The following is a 25,401-nucleotide window of genomic DNA, read 5'->3' as shown; positions in this document are numbered from 1 at the left end:
TATATATATATATATATATATATGAACACTACTTTAAAAGTTTAAAATTTTTTAATTAGTTTTCTAACCGTTGTTTCTCATCATAAAGATAATTTTTTTTTCTGGGAAGGTCAGAGCTCACAAAAAAGCATAATTTTGGGGTATTTGGTCAATTACTTGGCCAAAGTTTGACCAGTACAAAGATACTTTTCTATAGGTTCCACACACTGACAAACAAAAATGGTGCACTTGTCGCTTTTTATTAATTATATGGGGTAAAGATGCCACCAAAAGCACAATTTTTAGAGTTTTTTGACAATTACTCCACCGTATTTCTGCCAATTTACATGGGATTTGGTATAAAGATACTTTTTTACAGGTCTAGTACATATACATTATAAAAACGTGGAATATGGCCATTCTTGGTCAATTTAGAGGGATCAAAAGGTTAAATAAACCCATAATTTTAAGGGGTTTGGTCAATTACTTAGCCATATTTCGACCAATATGCGTGGGAGTTAGTACCATAATACTCTTTGCAGGTTCCAAACAGAGATATAGACACTTTTGGAATTTTTGTGTTTTGCTCAATTTTCAGTGAGGAAAACACATTTTTGGGATTTTCGTGAATTATTTATGTTTGTGTCAACCAACCAACCAACATGAGATTTAGTACAAAGATACCTTCTTGCAGGCCCCAAGCAGTGATATAACCAGTTTTCAATTTTTCTGTTTTTCAAAATTGGCCATGTTCGGATTGCATGGTGGAGTCATGTTGCATTCGCCAGCGAATGTTGGCCTCCCTAATTAAATTTAAACTATGATTTCATAGTTTCGAACTTCATTAATTCAAGAAATACTGGTTTTGTTAAGCATTAAAAAAATTGATCACTTCCATGTACTAAATCTGCATTTGAACTGAATTACTTCATGTAATGGTATATTGGCATACAAAGATTTTATATCAAAATTAACGCAACATAACCGTTCATCGAATGTTATTGCTGGTAAGTTTGTGAAAAACTCAAAACTGCTTTTTACAATAAATCCATTGTTAACAAAAGGCTTCAAAAACGTTCCTAAAACGCATTTAATATGTGCTTGAAGGTTTCAATATTAGAAACTATGCGTCTGATAGTTGGTAAACCATAGGAAATTTTACATTGAGATCCAACTAGTTTAACTTGTTTATAATTTATATATAAACTCTACGACGAACTTTACGCAGGTAAAGCACTTTAAGACTTCTTTAATCCGAATATAAAACAATTCATGACATTTGCCTAACATATATTACATTACAAGTAACTTCTTGTAGGTCGAGCTTGGCCAAGCGTTTAGCGTATTTGGCTGTGGCTGGAAGATTCAAGGATTGAGGCTGTATTCCACTGAACAACTTTCGTACTTTCAATTGGGAATAGTAAGCTATAACAGTGAATCCTAATATTTGGTTAACAGTTTCTGTATGAGCGGCGAGTGCTGGTTTCTGGATGCCTCTCCTCTTGTCAACAGCCCTAATTATTAGGAATAGCTGTGTCTGAACCGTATATTAGGGGGGTCTGTTCGTTTAGCTTGTGTTTTAAGGTGACATTCCCTTTTTCTGCAATTTTCATTTGTCTTTGTATTTTCTTGTGATCATTCATATTTCTTCTATCATAGCAGCGACGATTATATCTTAGTGTAATTATTTTAAAAATATATAATCATAAGATTAACTATAATGTAGATGATCGTATAGGAATGAATGTATTTAAGAAAACTCATTTCGCGTGGAATGAAATTACTGTTCATCAGCAAGACGTGATTAACATATTCCATGCAGCAAGAAAGCCACGGTAACAATTCAACGTATCATGGTCGCTCACGGAAATATTTTCCGGGGGGGGGGGCAAAACATGTAGGTTAGGGGATCAGCTTTTACAGTGTAAGTCAACAGACTAAAAGAATATGTGTTATGCAAACACAAATTTACGATTTTAATAAAATTTACTAAAATATTTAGTTTAACTACGTGCAATTTTTTGTGAAAGATAAGGTGAGGCAAATGGCCCTCTTGCCCCTTCCCGCGGGCGTCCATGCAACGTAAAGAGTAATTCAGTACCCCCTAGACGATTTAATGAACTAGCATGTAATTTTCAAACAATGGGCTCAGTATTTACGTGCTAGATAAATTCTTTGAAATACCGGATAGAAATATTGTGCTGAGGTAATATTCGTAGTTGTAAGCCTGGAAATGATCAGAACATACAATGTTGCATGTAACTATGCCACTGTCTCCCAATAGACACGAACAGGTATGCCGCGTAATTTTGGAGAAGTCGCATATGGGAAAAGTAAATAAATGAAATGTTTCGTTTATGTAAATTAGTTTTGTGGACGGAACCTAGTATAGTCTGTCTTATTGCTCTGTCGGTGTACAAGTGGGAGACGGTACGTCACGCTATGCTCTAATGACTTGTAGTTCACGTACGAGTCGTGTGTTGCGCCGGGTTTTAATAAGGTGCCGGTGTGTGTGTGCACCACAACATTTTTATCAAAGTAAGTGTGCCGTGGACTTGAAAAGGTTGGAAAACACTTAATTATGCTAATCTCTCGTACATTCTTGGCTGAAAATTACTTAAATAATCAACTATTTTATTTCTTTTACAGGAGTTATTGCTTTTGCATTCAGTATTAAAACAGAAACTTAGCTTTAAGGGATAATTAGCCGTATTTTTTGTTCAAAGATCGACTTGTAATGAAAGCGTAAACTAAGACTGTATCAAATTAAAGCGGTTGGAAAAGAAACAAACAGAAGAAGTCCTCAGTCTGTCTTTATACAGAGTTGAAATATAGACATCGAAATCATATAGCGAATGGTTTCTCCAACTGTATTGTAGATTTTGGTTTTATCTTGCTTTTCCCATTCGGAAATATAGACTACATTTGTTCTCACTTTTGAACAAACGGGCTAGTCCTGGTAAGATTATTTCATTCGAAAAATACGGAATGACGCTGATAGGAGGTATATGAAATGGTTCTGGTAGGATTCTTTCGTTCAAAATTTTAGGTTTTAAGTTAACAAGTGGTTTCTTAGAACCCACTTTTTCACAAACATATTTTGCTGTGTTGTACAGTATAAGCGGTATTTGTATAATATTTGTTGCTAAAGGCGGCTATCTTTACATGAAAGTAGGGAGAGAGAGGAAGATTTATTGTTAGAATTTAACTTGTAGTTAGTTTTTCGTTATTAAAAGTGGTTTAGATGCTTAATAACGATTTTAAGTTGAACTAACGTATTTTAACGTTTTTCAGAACGATTCGTCACTGAAAAATGTACGTACACAATTTGGTTTGAATGGTAAAACGAATACAGCCAAGCAGAAACACAGAAGTTTATTACAGTGTAGTAGATCAGACATGTAATATTTATTTTTCCACTACTATAAAACTTTAATACCCAGTGTTTATGACGGTGCTATTCCTGTTTGTAGACTTAACGAAATAATACGTAAACAGTTGTTACACAGAATGTGAATGTTAATATTATTTGAATAGTTAGTATTTATTGGAGTGACAGTGAGTTACCTCCTAATTCAGTTACCTTTTATATTTTCTATGAAGAGCTAGGTAGAAACACATTTTTACATACTTTGCACAAAGAGGTGGCAATATTATGCTTACGCACGTACCGAAAGTTAGCAATTCGTGACTTTTTCCAATACACTTTTATGCACATGAGCGTGGCACACTTAATATTGTTTGGTGTCTAGCCAGTGCAATCAGATAAGAAGAGAAGAATCGCAAGTCCTTCTAAAAGTGGCTTTCATGACGTACATAATATCATTAGAGCAAAATTTCAGGTCCGCTTGTATACTCTAACTTTGAGGTTGTTGTTTTCATACGTCTAGTACGACGCCTCCACATTCTTAAAGACCTTTCACGTGTTTCAGATTTTACTTTCAAGGTTTGTTAGCATATATTTGTCAGTAGTTTTATGTTCGATGTTTTAAGTTTCAAACCGATACCCACTAAAACATATTGATTGCTTCATTGGTTGAGAATACAAGGTTTACATAATCTCTCTATCTGTCTGTCTCTATTCTAAAAGTTGAAATTCTTCTCTTAGTCGGCTGAAAGTCATGATAAACGTAATATATCGTATTGTGACTGACAAAAAAACAACGAAAAAACTCGATTTCTTAGCGAGAGAAACAAGCAAACTTTTCATTGCAAGAACGAAGTTGCCTTGAGCAATTTGAATACAAGAACCGTTACAAATATATAGGTGTGCTTATATATGATAAGCAATGAGTTTGTATAAGAAGACGTGTACTTCAAGTGATCTTAGTATTCCACTAGTAATGTAATACGGAACTTATATGTGGGATTATTATAACTCATGATTGATACAAGATAATTAAAAATTGGAAATTTAAAAACCTGCAAATAGGAATCGTAAAAGAAAATTAAGGAAACAAGGCTGGAGATTCTGTAGACATTATTTACTTATACTACAAATCCCTATTTTGGCTCCATGCTGTTACTTAGAATTACATTTGGTTGTGTCAAAATAGGGATTTGTAGTTTGAGTAAATCATGTCTACAGTATCTCCAGCCTTGTTTCCTTACTTTTTTACAATCCCTATTTGTATATTTTAAATTACCATTTTTTTCTTTATCTTGTTTGCTAGCTTTTATTATGCTAAACTATCTGCAAAGGATTACTTGATACCGAAGCTAATTTTATACATTGTAATGATAATAAACATAGCTAGTAGCTAGCTGATATGGTTCGTGATGATTTACTATAGCTATTGACTATTTGATCCCATTAGTTCGAGATGTAAAATGTTAAGCTGCAGCTGGAAATTGTTATGGAGATTTGTTAATTTGTCGTTAATAGTGCAGTAGATAAAGGTTGACGTGAACGGTTTTGAATCTTTGAAAACGTTTATTGTGTGGTGTAATTCATGAGTCAGTTCCATGATATGTATGGTTTGAGAGTTTATCAAGACTTATGACATGCAGGTACAAGTTTTTGGAAAAAATATTAACAGACTACTTATGCAGAAAGTGTACCCAGCATTTCTGTTATCTTGTCATTGATTCTCAATACTTGTTTATTATATGTTGTGTTGAGGCTGTACTTTCAACATGCTCTGTTATCTTTGTAGTTGTGGACTTTATAACTTTTTGTGACAACTGTTATATATTTCTAACAACTTGTGAGTGTATGTGGATAAGAATGTACAACAATATACTATTGATTTTTGTAGCCTACATCTCACAGTCAAGTATATTTTATGTAATTCATGTTTAATATTCATAATCATACATGCTCCAGGTTACAGTTATTTATGAATGAACCTCATCTGGACAGACTATTAATTTTTCACAGCTTTTTAACTGTTATTTTAGAAATACCCACTTAGATGTCCAACTTTGGTACCTCTAGGTTTTTAGCTTAGATATTTCTACATGTCCAACTTAGGTATTTCAAGGCATTTTATTTAGGTGTCTTTAGATATTTAAATTAGGTGCCTCAGTCAAAATGAGTTTCATAAACTCTGACTTGTGTACCTTAGTGTCTCCAGGGTAGGTGGATTTAGATGTCCAACTTTCTTACCTTCAGTGTCTTGTGGTAGACTACCCAGTAGACACTCGTTTTTGGACATAGAAGTTAAGATGAATGATAGTTTTTCAGCAGATATTTGAAATCAAACTTACAATGTTTGGTTTTAACATACTGTTGCCTACAAATACCATTAAGTACATGAACTTTTCTAATTGCTAATGAAATTTTTATTGTTATAAAACTAACTCATTTTGGTTGTACTTTTTAACAGATTTACTTATAAGTTACTAAAACCTGTAAGTTTTAAAAAGACATAATAAATTATTTTTGTTTAGTCTATTGAAACATGTAAAAATTAATGCTTTGTGTTCTAATCAAAGTCTGCAACATACAGATAAATGTATGTATGTTATTTTAATTGTATTATAGTTGGGTGAACTGAAATATCCATAGATACTAACATGCACATTTCCATAAATGTTGTAACTTAGAATTACTGAATGTTTTAGTTAATTTTGCAATTTGTATGTAATGTTTTGAAGCAACTATTATAAAGCTGGAACTGGTCACTAATTACAGTATCAGTTGCTAGCCTTATTTAGAAGTTTGTCTTCATATTGTTATGCAGAAGAGCAAAGGATTCATGTTACCATTGCTCTTGTCTTGGTTTAGTTATTATGTGGTGATTACCCTAAACAATGTCTTCTTTTTGTGTTACATCATGGTGTATTTACTGTTTGGTAATTACTCTGAACCCAGTTTTTCTCTCTTGTAGTCACTATTTAGTGATCACTTTGTACCCTGTTTTCTTCCTTTAGTACTGTTAGGTGGTTAATTTGAACTATATTATGCTTTGTTATGGTGTCAATCCCTTTTTTTAAGGGAGAAGAGCAAGATTATATTTAATTTACTTGTCATCAGAAATTATTATTAGGCCTATTATGGTCTTTAACAATGCATTCTATATCCATTGTGAATAGATACTTTATTCTTATACTAATGTATAATAATATGCATTATTATTAGGCCTATTATGGTCTTTAACAATGCATTCTATATCCATTATGAATATTCAAGAATTAGTAGAATGCTATAACATATTTCTAAGAACTTGTGAGTGAATGTAAAGAAGAATGTATAACAATATACTTACTAATTTCTATTATGCATACTTTATGTATTCAAGTATCACCTAGCAACTGTTATAACCTAGTTGCAGTTTGTGATTGTTTGTGGACTGCCTTCTTTGTGTATAGTTGCTATTCAGTGATGACATAGATCAGTATGTATGAAGAACACACGGTTAGCGGAAGCATGTGCGCTTTGGAGGGAGGGAGAAGATTTTAGAAAAGGTAACCGAACTCATTTAACTGGTATCCACTAAACTAACTAACTAACTGAACCATTTCATCAGGGGTGCTCGATAATTGAAGAATCTTTCTTCGCCCAAATTGGTATCTAATACTATTACACGTCACTAAATATATGAGTATCAGGCTTAGCTGAATATTAAAAAAATGACGGAATATTGCTAGTACATTTTTGTGAGCACTGCGTTTCTACAATTAAATTCAACGTGAATAAATGTCCTATAAAAAGAAAATAAATATTTGCCGCGTGTGAAAGAGGTAATCGATATAGGCTTTTAATAAACCGTGATATCGTGTGTTTGTAATTAGAAATGAATTATTACTTTCAAACATAAGTTGACTTGTACTGAAAGCGTCGTCAAATAAATTGGTTGTTGGTCAAACAATATACTATCATTTGGAAAGCTACTTTAGTTTAATTCGACAGTCGATCAAAAAATATTTTTGTTTTTTAAATTGACATTCACCGTCAAGTACTAGATTGATTTAGAAAAAGAATTATGACACTATAAAATGATGTTATTTTAGTTGGATGTGATACTAATTATAATATATATATATAATTCTTGAAATGAGCCACCAGGGAAATTCCCTAATGAATTACGATGGAAAAAGTTTATTAAACAAAAACTAAATTACAGCTAAATTAGGATAAGTTATGTTTATATACAGTTAACTAAGTTTTTTTATGATTTAAAATTAACCTGTGAATGTAATGAAATAAACAGTCAAAACTTTTATTTAAAGAATAAAGCACCGCAGTTAGCTGTTATCTGATACCGCTTACAAATATATGTGTGTTCCCGCTATAATAACAACATTCCCTGAATGGATTTTAAGCTATATTGGCTGCCTTATGTTTGGTTCACACATATATACAACCAGTATCGCAGTTGTCACGCGGTTGAATTTTGTTTCTGGACAGGTGAAAGTGGGAGGCTGTTCGCTAACTGAAACAGCCCAGCACAAACGTATTTAGCTTGTACATTTTGTAGGCCAGTGACTCGTGAGTTGGTTCAAGGACGTTTGAAAACTAAACCAAGAAAATCGCGATGGAAACAGAAAATTCCTGGGTTTTACTTTCGTCTTTCTGCTCAAAAACAACAACAAACAATTATCTTTGTCACTCTCTACAAGTTTGTTTTCTCTGGTTACTTCTTAATTCTGTAATTATATGTTTCTCATTGTTTCTTCTGTTACTTGTATGGGTTTGTCAGAGTTGCTTTAATGTGACGTTTATGTATTTACTATATAAGGCACAACTTCAAGGTTTATTCATGTGGTATGTGTATACACGTTGTATTCTAATTTAGCTGTATTAGTTTTTATTTAAAACTCTTCTTCATCATTAATTCAGTAGGGAGTTTCCTTGGTAGCTTATTTCAACAAACCTTTATTTTTACACTTGATATCACAGACGACTAAAGTAACAAAGACGGAAGATGGGGTAATTATTTATCATTTTATGGTGTGATAGTTCTTTTTCTAAGCATCGAAGATCGTGTCAAAATTCCAAATCAGTATACCATTTGATGATGAATGTTAATAAAAAACATTCTGATGGATAGTCGAATAAACTCCAGTAAGCTTTGTTACGTGTTTAATACCAAAATACAAATCTTTACTTGCAGTAAAGATTTGTCATTGTTACTTGTATCTTGTAAGACTTCCATTGAATCTGTAATATATCCTGGAAGATTTTTTTTCTAATTTGTGAAATACAAGCAGAAAGAGGACCGAGCGTTTAATTTTTTAAAGAAAAGTATTTTCTTTTTTTTTTGAAAATGTGATAAGACTCGAAAGTTGTTACCTGTATGCATGGGTGAACCAACCTTTTTGTTTAAGACTGGTGATGTTTTACTGGTCGCATTGGTTTGTTTTAAATTTGTCACTTGTACGTCATGAACAGCTTTAAAGTTTCTTGCAAGTGTTCTCAATAATTATCCTTGTACAATCTTCATGTTTTTAAGCTTCAGCTCGGCTTGAAGGTAGTCAGTTATATGCTGAACGATCTTCAGGTTTTTTAGAAGACGACTGATGGCGTTTTTTTGGGTCTTTGACTTGCTGAGACATTTCACTCGTAAGCTTTGAAAGGTCTTTTGTTCGGTGAAAACTGGTGGCGTTTTTTAGGGCTTCCCAAACTGTGGGCCGCAAGAAGTGTCGGGATGGGTAGAAGCTAAGACTTAGTAAACATAAATATACTTTTATTTTTAAATTTTTATAAAAGTAATGTCCCTAAATTGTTTTTGAACAAACAAAACAACATAGTATATAAGGCATTACTAGACTTCACTTAATTTTGTCATTTCCTTCTTCGCCACCAGTTGTTCTTATGCCTTAGGGATTGGTTGGTGAAGTAGTACATTATTAACTACCGTATGCTATGTCATAATACAACTTACAAGAGTTCTCGAACTTTCTGAATTCTCGACCCAACTGAGTAGCCAGGCAATTTTTTGGGGCCTATGCTTAATTAGAGAAGGTGACGGGAGTTTCTTTTCTAAGGCATTTAAGTGTGTATTTTCTTCATAGTTAGAAATTTTAGATATAACCAGTCTTCAAGGTATGTAATAAGAAATCATAAAAATATTATATTCCATAAACATTCGCCATCTTTTCTTCAGCATGCATCTCTTGACATTCATTTAATGTCATTTATTTATATTCATTTATTAAGGGTGTTGGGTAAGAGATCAAATAGCTCCCCCCTTTTTTTTCAGTTAAGTGTAAGAAGCTGTCCCAACTTCAGCTTTCATAGCTGGGTTGACCAATAGCAGTATGTAAAGGTAACTATAATTATATTTGGCTTCGAATCAATTAAAAGACCCCAAATTTAAAGAACACCTGTCACCAAAACATGAATTATGTTTTTTGGTTAATTCCATTATCTGTTTCGCAAATGAAATGTTTCTGTTGATTCGTTCCAGTGTGTTAAACAGCAGAGAGCCTAATAAATGTCTAAGAAAACATAGATGGTTTTGTTTTCGCTCATATTCTTAATAGCGGGTAAATGTGCGCATATTATTATAAATGTATGTTAATAAACATGTAGTTTATAATTCACATTTATATACTACCAAAGTTTTAATTTGGTAATATCAAAAAGAAAACTTAAAAAAAAAATCCCAACCTTCATTTTTCTTTGTCACGTGACGCAACTGAGATCCGACTTCTCAATTTTAGAAATTTATAACTTCAATAATAGAATTCTTTAGTTTTCCAACCAGTTAGAAACACAAACTCACTACAGATATTTGATTTTGGTGGCCATAGAATAACAATCTGACGTAATTTCTTTGTGTGCGAATTTCATAATTCTACTTGAACGTGTGAAGGAATGTCTTAACCAATTTATAGCTTACTCAAAAAGCCACATAAATTATTGTACTTTGGGGGCATTCTGTCCTGGTAACAGATATAATTTTTTGTGTTCTAAAACAGATATTTGAAAGCTTCATAAGTTCGTTTTTGGAGATCCAAGCTCACGAAAACATATCAAGCTTATGCTTGTACAAAGATCACGTGCTGTTTACGTGATACAGCTAATAAGCTCCTGCTGTGATTTAGCGTTTTGATGGAGGACAAACTGTCCCTGTACAGGCAATAAAACCATAAAAGTAAAAGAAAACAGTAGTTAACAGTTAAAACTGTGAAGATAATTCTAAAAACTGAATTAAATTACTCGTTCAGAGAAGGCGAAAAGGAGCATTTTCAATTTTATTTAATATTTTTTAACTTTTCAATTCACCATACGTTGATCGCGTCTCTGCAGTTAGTGTTAGGGTGGAGAAAATAGATGAAATATGAAGTTTTACCGAATTATGTAAATAATTTTAACTTCGTAACATGAAAATCACCTTTCACTTAGATTGACTCAGTAAAGTAGTTCGATAATTCACAGACACATCTATGGTAGAAATACTTTGTTAAACAAATCTAATTTTTTGTGTACAACAACAGTCTTATAATGTTTATTAAAGGCTTGCTCAGTTTCGAGAAGATGAACATCGTAAATTAAGAATTATAGAAAATGTTATGATGCATTGCTTCACAGATACGGTGTCGGTTCAATGACTTCGTTGTCGTATTGAATTTCAGCAGTTTACACCGATTTCCGTAAAATTAAATAATTAAATTAAAAATCAATACAGCCCTATTCTAAGTGCGCCCCTGATAACAATAAGCATACAAGTTGTAGTATTTTTTTTATGTTATCTAATTAACAGGATAAGATTCCAAAGAAAGATAAGGTGAGAAAGAAAGCTGCATAAACTTCTAAAATTGTTCATTTTGGGAGTCCTCACATGTATATACTGTGGGTTAATTTTCAGGCTACAATTATGCACCTTCTCCTCGGGACAAGACTGGAGTGGTCAGTAATATTTTTGTTCTGTACACGTCACCGAGATGAGGGACAGTCAAATATGTTTTTATCTGGGCTTCCAAAATCATATTTTTCATCATGTCGTTAATGCTATTCCTCCATAACTTTATTCTCTTGGGACTATTAACGTATCAGTTCCTTATAGTACAGAAAAACCTTTCATCATAAGTTGACTTATTAGGTTAGGTTATTTATTTACGATACAATCCATTCTATGTATGTGGTGAACAGTATGCGATTAGTTGACACTATAGGTATAAGATATTTAGGTTTAGAAACTGATAAAAATTTAAGCTGGTGTGGATAACCAACAAAGCAGAAAATTTAGGCCTACTAATAACGGATCTCGGTTTTGGATGTACATTTTCCAACGATTTTCTACAGTTAAGTCACAAAGCAAGAGACAAGACAGATTTATATACAAAACAAATGTTAATGACAATCTTGCAGTACAAACAACGATGCACCACAATACTGTAAACAGTTATTCAGTTCACAGCAGGGCAGGTCATATTGTGTTTCTGTGAAATAAGGGGTGGGGACTAGCAAAAACGATGTAAATTTTAATATTCAAATGAGCTCTTGCTAATATGAGTTTTCCCCCTGTAAATGATGCAAGAGTATAAACGAGAAATACTAACGAAACTGTTCCCTAATTAAAATTTAAACAGTGGCTTTAACTCTGTGAAAGCCAAGTTCCTATTTGAACTTCACTACAACAGTAATAAACCGTGAAGAAACTCGTATAAGGTTCGCTCACAGCAAAGGCAAACATATAAAACTATAGGCTAAAGCCAAACGGTGCCCACACAAATGAAAGTTAATTTTAACATGGCGAGAGAACATGAGGAGTTCCGGAAGAGTAAAACAACAGAAAGGTGCATTGATCTGTTACCAGAAATCGAAAGGAAGAACTTTAGGTGTTTTCGCATAAAAGTTAAAAGTTACGGATACTACAGGAATACTGTTTAAATCGTATATTAAAATCTTGTTTAGTCTGTGTAAAAATTGTGATTTGACACATCTGATCTCCCAGATCCCAACACTGTTTTAAATATGTCAATACACTCACAAATTCCTGACACAAGAAAACAGTGATTATTGTATTTTTGGCACTTGTGATTGGTGCCTATTAGATCAGGTGGCCAACGGGCAGTGAAGAACGAGGGCGAATAAACTCTTATATGATTTGCCAACAAAAATTACTCGGCTCGCTAATTAAACGACGTTATTCTTGTAAGAGAATTCGACAAGAAAACGCTTAATCTCTACTTAACCCAGTTAACCCCTTAAGGAAAATGAAAGAAAAGTAACATACTTGTGAAAATTTTACTTTTTAACTGAAGGGGCAGAAAACATAAAATACATCCTGATATTACACTTGAAACAGCATATTAGTGATATGACAAAACACTGGGATTTATATTAATTAAATCTATTTATTATATATATATATATATATATATATATATCACATAATGATGCAAATGAAACTATATATAAAAGGTATAATTTAATGAAAATAGTTCCTGTGAGATATTAGTATAAAATATTATTTATAATGAATAAAAGTTATTACTTGTGGATAAAAAAATATCATAATAGAATACAGGGTTTTAAATCTAAAATTCAAACAGTTAAAAAGGACATTATACATAAACATGTTTGTTACTTAGCAACAAAAATAGTAATTTATCTTTATCGATAAAAAATGAAAATAATATAACTATTTAAGTTAGAGGCAAGATAATTTCTGTTTAACGATAAAAATATAGAATAACTTAAAGTAATAAAATATATTGTTGTCGTTTTAAAGTCAAACGTTATTAAGTAAAATAGTGAATGATCAATGTTATTAACTAAGATGAGCTAAAAACTCGTGAGTGAATCATAAATTACATTGTATTATAATTTAATTTGTATTGAATTATTTTGTAATAATAATAATTATTGAAATGAAACTATGTTAAAGCGAACCTTTAGTTTATTTATTCTAGTCATTGTGTGTGGATTCAGGTATTTTAAGTAATTGCCCTTAGGTTCACAAGTTCTGCCTTTTTTTTTATTCTTGTTTGTTAAAGAAATATCGAAATATTGTGTATGACTGTATGAGGTAACTTCGTTTTCAATGTATTACACATGGAGAAGTTTATACAAAATAGGATGAATCCAAGTTTTAGTTGATCAAATCTCAGGAACTACGGTGATAGGGATAGGGGGAGCTGTTTTTGTAATTTGAATTTCAAAATATACAGTAAATATATAAAAATGGGTTTGTTAAACTGATTTCAAGCAAACATATGTTTTAACTTTCGTGTTCATCTCTATTTTCTACAAGTTATTTATTACCAATAACCAAATGAGAAATGCTCATTGGTGGAAAAATTCTTCATCTTCAGCAAGCCTCTGGATTATTGGTCATCCGTCATCCTCTTTAAAAATGCATATAAGGGGGGGGGGGGTCCACAATATGAAAGTTTCAGTTGAAGCAATTAATTCTCATTTTGTTTAAATTACAAATTAATATGCAGTTATTTTTTTCTCCCCCTCCGTTAAAATTTTAAAATATGGCCATAGATGTGTTTTTTGCCTTTTTTTTACCAACTTTTTTTCCATTACTTCCATTTGTCTCTTTAAAAGGGTTTTTGAACGTTTTTGGCTGATAACGTGTTTAATACTTTTATTATTCATATAAAAAAAACTTTGTACAGATATTGGTAAGTACAGTCACCGCTGGTGCTTGGAAAATTCACATTATAAAGTATATATATATATATATATATATATAATATTCTGTATTATAGTTATATCCTTATTGTTTGCATTACTTGAATAGGATAGATATGTATGCTAAATCTTTTGAAATATACTCATTTTTTCACAAACGGGAAGAACACATCTATTTAAAACTTGTGTTGCATTCCGTTAGCTTTCATGTCGTATATGTTGTTTGATTTTCAAACATTTGGACCACGTCGATTCACCGGATTGCAAGTTATCACGGGAACAAAATCGATATTTTCAAGGAAATGTTATACAGTTCATTTTTAACCATCTCCATGTTCAGTAGCGAGAAATAGTTTTATGACGTCATACCAGCTTTTAAATGTACGTTTGGAATGAAGCTAAGAGTAGCCCAAGAGTTGGCGGTGGATGCTGTTTACTAGCTGCCTTCCCTCTAGTCTGTCAGCTCAAAATTGGGGGCGGTTATACGTAGGTAATTATTCTATAGCTTTGCGCGAAATTTATAAAACTAACAAACCTAAATTTATAACTCTCTCTGTTGTTATTGTTGAATGTCTCTGCCACTGTATTTTATTTATTATATTTATTTATTTTACTGATATTACGTAAGGTGCACAATAACCAAAATAAAATGTTACGACGTGTCAGACAATAAGATTTTCTCCATAATATGGTTTGCAGTTTATTATTGGATAAACACTTTTTACACGTGATGTTCGTAAATCCTTACTTTTGTTATGTTCCTTTATATATATATATATATATATAATGCATATAGTGTAGTTAATGATCCATTTTTCTTTAAGGTAACTAATGGCATACCTACACCTTTAGAATCACGCTTATTCTTCAGAATACAGGACAGGCTCGCCTGCCTTTTGTAATGCTGAACATTTACACTGAATCCAATGTATAAGGAAAACAACTGTAGATGATGAAGCATGATCAGAAGAAGCTAAGTTGGGTGTTGTAAAAAGTAAATGGTATCGTCAATAAAACATCTTTGAGAATGTCTGTATGAGTAGAAAATTAATAATATACATTTCAAGAACAATGTCAAACTATCATAAATGAAGAATATATGGTAGGAAGTAGGAAAAAAATTACCTATTTATTTGTGTTACTGTGACGATGAATGAAACGCGTGAAAAGTAATCAGTGGAGTGAAACCAGACAGAATATCATGTCGTTATACTGAACTTTTTTTTTTTCTGCCAAGCCAAAATAGTGTTGCTTTGTCTGGAGCACACGCCTCTTCCTCCCTATTTTATGGGTAGCCAGCAATCTTGGGACATGCTGTATTAAGATTTCGCTTTATTCAGTGGGGAAATAAGAGCCTGCTAAATCCATAGGTCAGGTTATTGAACTTTACACTTAAATGTGTGGTCGCATGCTCTTTGTTCTCAAGTGTCTGTGGCCGATATACATACATGTTTTCTGCATGGATTCAATAACAATTTCACGTGAATTTATTTTAATGTAAGAGCTCAAAACGAGTAAATGAAGATGAGAAGAAACACGTAATTTTTGTTACACGTTTTTTATTTATTTTTTTTTGTAAAAGCTCTGTAGTCTAACCTGCACCTTGTGTTAATTACTTTTATTCAATATTTTAGTAATGCAGCGTTAAAAACGTAAAATCTATGGATAATAGAATAACATTATATTTCACTCATTTACTCTCGAAATTATGCTTCTGTCTTAAAACCGCAAGGTATTTGTTCTTCAAAAAGACATATTTATAATTTACATTTTTTTGTTTTGTTTTAACGATACGCACAGCCTGTCTGCTGAAATAGACATATTGCAGTTACAGATACCGTAGACACGAACATTCCAACAGAAAAACAAACCCACTGAAATACTGGTAAAATAAATAAGATGACTTTCCTCCTTCATATATTGCTTTGTTGAATTTCGCACAATACTATTCGAATACTATTTTGTGCTAGCCGTCCCTATTTTTGAAGTGATATACTAGAGGGAAAGCAGCTAGTCATCAACACCTACCGCCAACTCGTGGTCAACTAATCGAATAGGAGGATTTGACCGTCACTTATATAACGCACCTACGACCCCAAAGCGCGTATCGTGATTTTTTTTTATGGCGGTCACAGGGCGCAAAACACGAAACCTAGGATTCTCAGTCCGACACACTAACAATTGGGGTGGGGGCAGTCTTCATGAAGTTCCTCTCTTCCACCCCTTGTGTAATTCTTCCACCCCTTGTGTAATTTCACCCTTATCTCCCTTTCCACGTTTTTTTATTTACCATGTTTTAGAAAATAATCTGGTAATTTAAATACATAAAATATGCTTAACGCTGATTCGTGAATATCAGAAATAAAAATGCGAAATGCTTGCTTTAAAAAAACGAAATAAGATATTACCTTGTGAAAAGAACTGTAGGTGTAAATCTTGTTTTGTTCATGTGCACATAGTAATAACGTCACATATGTTCGCCTTTTTTTTTTTTTTCAATTTGTAGTACTTCAAGGGCACAAACACAAGCATCTGTCATTGTAGTCGTCAGATAGGTTTTCAATAGCCGAAATGTAAGAAGAGCTACTGATGTCAATGGGATAATCAAATAAGGTACAGATAGATTAACCAGATATGAGAGATTAGTACGCAGTTTCATTTAACGAAAACATCAAAGTCTTCTTTCAAATTGCGTGCCTACTTATACCATCTTTGAACATCCGAGAAAGAAAAGATCTGAATTTCAGAATTAAGATCTTCTTGAGCGATGCTGTAAGTATTGCCAATATATTTTACCCCGAAGGGCACTCGAAAGAGAGAACATCTAGAAGTGGTATTTCATATCGTTATGAGGAAGTCAATAATAGTCTTTGGTTCTCAAACACCGACTTGTATCCTCTTTCCGATTTTGTGGGAATAAAAAAGTCTTGTACGTTTCTAATGCATTAGCCTCTCTTCTAGCCATCGAACCCACCATTTGTGATTTCGTGTAGAGGTTGGACCATTTCATGAAAGTTTTTTTTTTTTCAAAATAGTTCAGTAGATCTAAGGAGTGTGGATGAGTGATTTAATGAGAGACTCCCACTAAACATTTCCTTTTCCTGTGTCACTTTTGCAAAGACAACATACCTCTTCCAGCTTCCGTCAATGAATGTTCGTAGAGACTGGGGAATTCCAAAAGTATTTCGGACAATGTAAAGCTAGAAACTATATCCGCTACGCAGCCGTTCAAGGTGTAAGATAGCAGTGAAATATAATGAGCGAAAGGATTTTTCGTTACGTATCGCGTGGCGACACCATTATGAATTCCACTCCAGCTTGCAGCTACATCACAGCACTGACCTCACAAAATTGAAATATCAAGTGCCAAGGTCGATAACATACTGTTGGTCATTTATGTAGTAAGCGAATTACCGTAAATCTGCAGTGTCCTGTATAAACCGACAAACCCCTCTTGTATTTCAAGGGTTGGGTTTATGTAGTGCGCAATATGAGCAGTTTGTTTGTGTTTAAATCCATAGTGTCATCTACGATGATGAAAACACTCCAGCCTATTAACTCCATTCATGATAGAATTAAACATTTGTGAAGCCATAATATTGAGTATTTTATCTATGTACGAGCTTTGTAGATAGGTGAAAAAATTTTGTTGGTTAATCGTAATTCGACAAAATAATTCATTGGCATTACCGCGCAATAGAATCCTTTCCCTCGTCTTGTCCCTGCAAAGGTGCACCCTAGTGAGCGCAAAATACCCAGCTTTTAAGTACACGAGATTATTCCAGATTGTTCTTGTATAAAGGCTATCAAGTTGAACGTTCACGAAATTTCTTATTTGTTTTTCACCGTCTTTTAAAACCAGTTATTCGAAATGGCAGGTCAATGTTTGGCCCATTGCCAAAAGCTCAACAACAACAAAAAACGGAGAGCTCTATCATCACGAAAACTATATTCAAACTATTTATATTCATTATATCACACTTCCTAATTTTTTTTTTTTTTTTTTTTTTTTTCCCAGCACAAACATTAACCGGAAAGTTAATCACTGAGCAGCATGTTCCTCCTTCAATATGTTCTCAAGCCGCATTCGGGCCTAAGTAAAGGGTCTGTTGTATCGCTTGTTGCAGAAGAAATGTTTGTATGATCTGAATTAACTGCCACTTTCGTTACTGTCGCTTAAATCATTTTAAAGATCAAAATAGTCGATTTATGTCCCTGACGAACTAGGTGTTTTGGACTTAATTATGAATATCGAAGAACAAGTTCACTTTGTCGCCATTTAGAATTAAAATATGCGAAAAGATGAGCTCCTATTATATATAGTTAGGTGTACATAACGAACTATATAATAGAGTTCACGAAATTCTTAAGTATTATCACGTCAAGTTGATATTATATATATTCGCCCTCTAATGGTAGATTTACTTCCCAAATATTTGGATTGGCTTGCGTTATAGTATCACTGGCGAGTAACATTTATATTCTCATAACTAGAAGTTCTACAAATATAGATCTATCACTAACTTGTGGTGGGCAGAGCACAGATAGCCCATTGTGTAGCTTTGTGCTTAATTACAAACAAACTATCACTAACTTTAGCTTCAACGAAATGAAGTTTTTGAGGTTAATCTTATTTTCACGATGTAGTTATCATTAATTTATGATCAACACAAGTTACAACACAGATCGGGACTGATATTTAAATACTCCGTGGTTTAACGTTACGTTTCGAGGCTTATTAACCCTACAATTCATGGTTCGATCCCTTCATGAGCGCAGTACAGATAGCCCATTGTGTTGTTTTGCGCTTAACTAACAACAAACGAACATATAAGCTAGTAAATAACGTAACTAATTTAATATATCGGCCAACTAGTTTATTCTTACAGTAAATATTGAAAATAAAAGTGTAAAAAGAAAATACCACTGCAAGTTATTGCAGTCATAAACATAATTAGTGTGATATCGTCATTAAAATGGAATTCGTGTGAGCAACCTGAAATTCTGTATTTATTATTGGTCCTTAATTTTTCAGTGAGAAATGCAGTCTCGCATCATAAAGTGTAACCATTATATTTGACTTTTCACAAAACACTAATTTATTCTCAACATGTGTATGCAATATTTAATTTAAATCCATCAAAATTTGTTGAGAGTACTTGACAGACATACATTATCTCACAAGATGAAAATAATGAATTTGATAAAGCAATTTTCCAAAGAAAACTTACTAAGTTTCGTTCTGCCTGACTAAACTGAACGGTCTAGTTCTCATATATTTAGTTTAATGGAGATTTTTTGTGTATATGAAAAGAAAGGCTTTACAGGATCTCGCTGTGCAATTTTTATGTTCTGGGCAGAAAACAGTCATAGTAAAGAACAGGAATAGAATTGGTAAAGTTGGCACTGTTTCGTGTGGGGGCAAATTTTCATCTACTGGTCGATGTAAATTAAATTAGTCCAGATTCAGTTAGGTTCTGGTTTCAGTATGAGTAGACAAAGCTCAAAGTAACATCCGACAGTTAGAATTAATGTTAATTTCTGCACAAGTAAATACAAAAACAAGTATTATGCAGGCAGAATTTAGCAAAGTTTTAGTAAAAGTAAATTTTGTTGCAGTACTACATAAAAATATAAGTAAAAATACACACAAAAAGAAACAAACAAACAAGAAAAAAGAAACAGCCAGCGTAATGTATGATTGAAGAATGAATACTATGTTTGGAAGAAAGCAAAGTGCGTTAGTATTATTAGTGGGAGCTTAAAGACTAGTATACGCAACATTTAAAGATTTCACTACTGCTACAAGTACTTGTAATTAAATTGTCCATCGTTAATTATCTGAAACTCTGTACGAGTTATCAGTATTGATGTATAATACCTAAGCCGTCAGCTAATAAAACTTCTTGTAGATTCAATAATTATAACAAAACACACTTTCCGTTTTGAAATGAATGAAGTACTACGGTTTATGGGTAAATTTGATACACTACTTCTTATTTCTTTAATTTCGTATATTGGCGCTTAATGTATCTGTGCGTAGCAGTTCCAAGTATTGGTATTTAGGTCTTTTAGACCTGGGTGGGTCAGGTTCAAAAACCTCTTCCTCCCTCCTGCACTTGATTATCTCTTCAGTATTTATTTAATTACTACAAGAGGGCCAGAGTTTAGCTAGTCCACGCTTTCACTCTGAGTTCTTTCAGGGTCATGTTCGTGTAGGTAATTATATTAATACTGATGTGTTAATATATTTTCACTTTATTCAGTTGTGTTAAAGTGCACACTACGCGAACAGTTCCAGTTGTATCGTTCACATTTTTTCAATAATTTTAAATTTTGGCATGAGCATTCACATCTAAAACCCTTTTTAATGCTTTCATAGTAAATTAAAACTATTGATGGTATTATTTCTAGTTTTATATGGCCTTAATCTATTTTTATTTCTAATATAAATATTAATAGGGGAGGGGTACTTAAGACTATTTTCATCATGTATGCAGAAACGGTCGAGTTCACATAGTAGATCATTCTTTTTGCCAATTTTTCGAGAAATAATTTAGTAAACTATGTAGGAGTCTATCAGTTAGTGCTTCTATATGTGTGTAATTGTGTATAAATGTTGAGGAAGTTGATCTAGGTACTCTGAATGCTGTTGTAAGTAGTGTGTTCTGTAATGTTTGTAATTTAGTTTTAATTTGTTTTGGTGTTATATTTATCCAACCTGGTACTGCATATTCTATTACTGGTCGTATGTATGTTTTATATATTTTAACTATTTTTCTGCTGTTGCTCAGTTATTTTTACCTGCTACACTCCTTGCATAGTTCGTACGCTGCCAAACTTTGGCTTTTATATTGTATATGTGTTCAATCCATGTTAATTTTGTGTCATAAGTCAGACCTAGGAATTTAGCTTTTGTTTTCGTTTGGAGAAGTGCTCCATTCATATACAGTTCTGGAGAGTCTTTTTTTATGTTAAGTTAATTTTACGAAAACGACTAGTTGTGTTTTAGGTACATTGATTTTAATTCGATATTTTCGGCAGTATTCCGTTATTATATTTAATTGAGGTTGGATATTTGTAGCTACAATAGACGGGGTGGGAACACTTTTCCAAACTACTACATCATCTGCGAACTGCGACGAATACCTATGATTGAAAACTGGTTTAGTTTGTTTTGAATTTCGCGCAAAGTTACACGAGGACTATTTGCTCTAGTCGTCACTAATTTAGCAGTGTAAGACTAGAGAGAAGGCAGCTAGTCATCGTCAACTCTTGTGCTACTCTTTTACCAATGAATAGTGGTATTGATCGTTACTTATAACGCCCCCAGCAAGTTTAGTGGGATGGGGATTCGAAGCCGCAACACTCAGATTGCAAGTCAAGCGCCCTAACCGCCTGGCCTACATAGAAAACTAGCAGAAACATTAGTTTACAAGGTGAGCGTAAAGAAATAATAGCTGGTCAGTTTTTTTATCGTTTTTTTTTTTGTGTATGTGCACATTTGATCTAGTGGGAGAGACGAGAAACCTCACGTCGTCACATGATCATATAAATGTGGGTATGTTTAGACACATGGCTATCATGGCACGTTTAAACGCTACTCATAATCATGTTCAGTACGGCAATAGAAAATGTCTATCTGATAGTTTTTTGTCCACTCCGTATAGAACTAGGGTTTAAATATATTCGTGGATTCGACGACCGTTTGAAAATCGACTGTTTCGTTTTTGTGTCACGAATTAACATAAATTTATAGGTCGTGCTACGTACGTTATGATGGTTTTCTTCAGAAATCTCAGAACATATAGTTGTTGAAGCGAAAGTGATTAATTATAACTGCTATGTGTAAGTATGTATACACATCACTAACTAATGTATTATTTTTCAATAAAATATCACGCAGTAAAAGTATAATCACATATTTGGTTTACTTTATGTATTTACATTATAAAAATTGCACGAGGATCTTTCAGTTGATTCACGTATGATCAGAACACAGATACTGTATCATAACGAAATATCGTGTTACAGCTTCTACACTCCACCTATAGTCTGTATAATATGCTGAAATCATACATCAATAGTGGTACGTCCTATATATCATACAAATACCTCGTACTCGTCACACGTGGCGCCTAGTGATAAGTTATTTCCTCATTTTCACCAAACATTTAATTGTGAAGTACAGCAATGCAATGTAAAATATGATAATAGCACTGGAGTGATAAATGTTTGTCAGCACTGATGGTTGTACAAAGATAAAGTTGTATTATGTGTGAACTTTAGTTTCTCTTACTGAAGGTTAATCGCAGTAGCCAGAATGCGTTGTTGTTGTAACTAAATAACTGTAAGACGAAGTTCTATATTATTTTTTCATTAAGTTAGTTTGCAGCCTTCCCTGTAGCTTAGTGGGAAACTTTTGGACTTACAATGCGAGAATTCGAGGTTCGATCTTCGCAGCGGACAGTGCTTAAAGAGTCCATTCTATAACTTTGCGTTAAAACAAACATTCAGTCATTGGTACACATCAATAATTCCGAAATATCTTTCGTTTTTGTTTTCTGGTCTCTTTGCTTAGTGTGAGTCACTTTGGTCCTTTATCTGAACAGATATATTGGGTTTGTTTATATATTTAAGCAAGTTAAGTATATGTTGTTTTTAACCTTGTTGGAGTGAATTAAATGTATGTATTTGCTTGCGTTATATTTTAATTAATTGAACGTGTCATTTTTTTTATAAATAGCTTTTGATTACTCGAATTTTTTTGGAGATATTTAAGTTTATAAAACCTTATAACCTGAGCACTTTCAAAAGGTCCACCTTGAGTTATAGAGTTTTTATTCATTTCTGTCAATACTTTTTGAACCTATGTATTTTTCTAACATCATGAATATAGATATTCAAATATATCCTCGTGCACTTGATTTGTAAGAGGATGTTTATTATCATTGAAAATTTATTATAGTAACTAAACTCAAAAAACGTTAAAATACGAAATAAAAATTACCGATAGTGTGAATGTTTATGTTTAAATTGAATTATATATATATTAATATTTAATTTCATTGCATTTACTAATCACTGTTTTTTCTTTTGTAGTGCTGGTCCAAAAGGAGACAATTTGTATGAGTGGGTGTCTACTATACTGGGTCCTCCTGGTTCTGTCTATGAAGGAGGTGTATTCTTCCTGGACATCCATTTCTCACCTGAGTACCCATTCAAACCTCCAAAAGTAAGGCAATGTTATTCAAATGTATGCTGTCAATTGTGGTTGCTCCTAAATTACCCCCCCCCCCTTTTTTTTTAAGAAAAAGAGACAAAGAAAGTTGTGTAGTCTGAGCAATTATTTGTCACAAAAATCTGTTAGTCAGGCTCATTAGCTCTGAACTTGAATTTTTTTATAAATACACTCAATAAGCAGTAGGTTATCAGTAAATATGGAAACTATTCTTTTCTCGTCGTTTGAGATTGGACCTAGTTAGTATTTGTTATGTGTCTTCCAGAGTTTTATGAAAATAAAGCTCTAACACTAAGGTAGTAACACCATAAAATGTAATGTGTTAAAAGCAGTGTTCAGAAATATTAATTTTGCACCACATAAAAGGCTTGTAAAAACATTATCATCTCTGTGGGTGTGGGAGATAAGTTAGCAAATTGGATAGAAGAGTGTCTGGATGGAAGAAAGTGAGTTGGGTAAATAAATGGCAGATGGGTTTTAATTATAATAATTGTAATATAACGAATGAGAATTATCATATTTTGAATTAAAGTATAATTTTGATGGGAATAACCTTAACAGTGTCATAAAAGAAAGTGATTTTGGTGTAATAGTTGAACAGTCTCTTAAGCCATCCAAGTACTGTGCTGTTGCTAGTGGTAGGGCAAACAGGATTTTAGGTTGTATCTACAGAAATATTGAATACAAGTCTAAAGAGGTTATAATTTCACTGTATAGGTCACTGGTTAGGCCACATTTGGAGTATTGTGTTCAGCCTTTGGCTCTTTACCTTAGGAAAAACATTGAATTGTTGGAAAGGTGAATGGTGCCTGGGATGGAGGGGTTGTCATATGAGGAGAGGTTGAAATCTCTCAAATTCTTTTGTCTTGAAAAAATAAGAGTTACAGGGGATCTGAATGAGGTGTTTAAGATTGTAAAGGGAATTGATAGTGTTGAAGCATCATCTTTTTTCACACTTAACAATGAGAATATCAGAACTAGGGAACACAAGTATAAATTTTGGTAGGGTAGGAGTCATCTCCAGTTAAGACAGTTTTATTTCTCTAACCGGGTGGTTGGCCTTTGGAATGAATTACCTTCAATTGTGGTGGAGGCAGTAAATTTGAATGGGTTTAAGGGAAGGCTTGATAAATATAATGAATGATGAGGGCTGGCTTTGAGGTTTGTTTTTTCATAGTTTTAGTATAGTGGATCAATAGGTCCATTTTTGTTCATAAATATTATGTTGTGTTATAAGCCACTATCCAGATTGGGTTCTTCTTATTGCCACAGGTGACTTTTAGGACCAGAATCTACCATTGTAACATCAACAGTCAAGGAGTTATTTGTTTAGATATCTTAAAGGATAACTGGAGCCCTGCCCTCACCATATCTAAAGTTCTTCTTTCCATATGTTCACTGCTCACAGATTGTAATCCAGGTAAGGATTAGCATCCCCCCCCCCTTCATTTGCTGAAGATTTTTTTGTCAGGAGCATTGTTTTCCTCGTGAATATTTTATGTAGTTGCGAATTTGTCAAAATCTAACTGTTGGAAACTTCATGAATATCAAATGATGAATGTATGTGTATATTTGATGTAAATTTTTATTACAAGGACTCAAAATGTCTAAAATATATTTCGTTTGCTAAGTATTGACAACAGAGATGCATTCTGATAAATTGTATATATTTATCTTGAACAAATTATCTACATTTTTAAGATCTTTGAGACTTGACGTTTTTAAAAGCAAGGTTGTACCTGTATATTTAATTTTTATATAGCTATAGATAGATTTACAATATTTTTGAAATCTTTTAACATCAGTTCAGCTAAGAACAACAGGGATTGCTGTTCTCTGTTCAGTTTTAAGTTTTAGGCTGACTAGTGGATGAAACTATATTGAAGGCGTTTAAGTTGCATAAGACAGTATACCCTGTAAACATTTTAATTAGGCCCGGTATGGCCATGTGGTTAGGGCACTCCACTCGCAATCTGAGGGTCGCGGTTCGAATCTCCGTCCCACTAAACATGCTCGTCCTTTCAGCCGTGGGGGCGTTATTATGTGACGGTCAATCCCACTATTCGTTGGTAAAAGAGTAGCCCAAGAGTTGGCGGTGGGTGGTGATGACTAGCTGCCTTCCCTCCATTCTTACACTGCTAAA

General features: G+C 33.1%; 1 protein-coding gene across 1 annotated transcript in view; it reads left to right on the top strand.

Annotated features, from left to right (window-relative positions):
• The window catches only part of LOC106465086 (ubiquitin-conjugating enzyme E2-24 kDa-like), a 56,126-nt gene extending 31,437 nt beyond the window's left edge, over nt 1-24,689 (top strand). The window contains exons 4-5 of the mRNA XM_013925281.2: nt 23,120-23,252; nt 24,531-24,689. Coding sequence (XP_013780735.1) covers nt 23,120-23,252; nt 24,531-24,689 — 292 coding nt within the window. The remainder of the gene's footprint in view (nt 1-23,119; nt 23,253-24,530) is intronic.
• The last annotated feature ends 712 nt before the right edge of the window (nt 24,690-25,401 follow it).

This window comes from Limulus polyphemus, unplaced genomic scaffold (assembly GCF_000517525.1).
Source record: "Limulus polyphemus unplaced genomic scaffold, Limulus_polyphemus-2.1.2 Scaffold1830, whole genome shotgun sequence".
In the NCBI taxonomy this organism is placed as follows: Eukaryota; Metazoa; Arthropoda; class Merostomata; order Xiphosura; family Limulidae; genus Limulus; species Limulus polyphemus.
The sequence above is the reverse complement of the archived record's forward strand: the minus strand, read 5'-3'. Positions and strand labels throughout refer to the sequence as shown.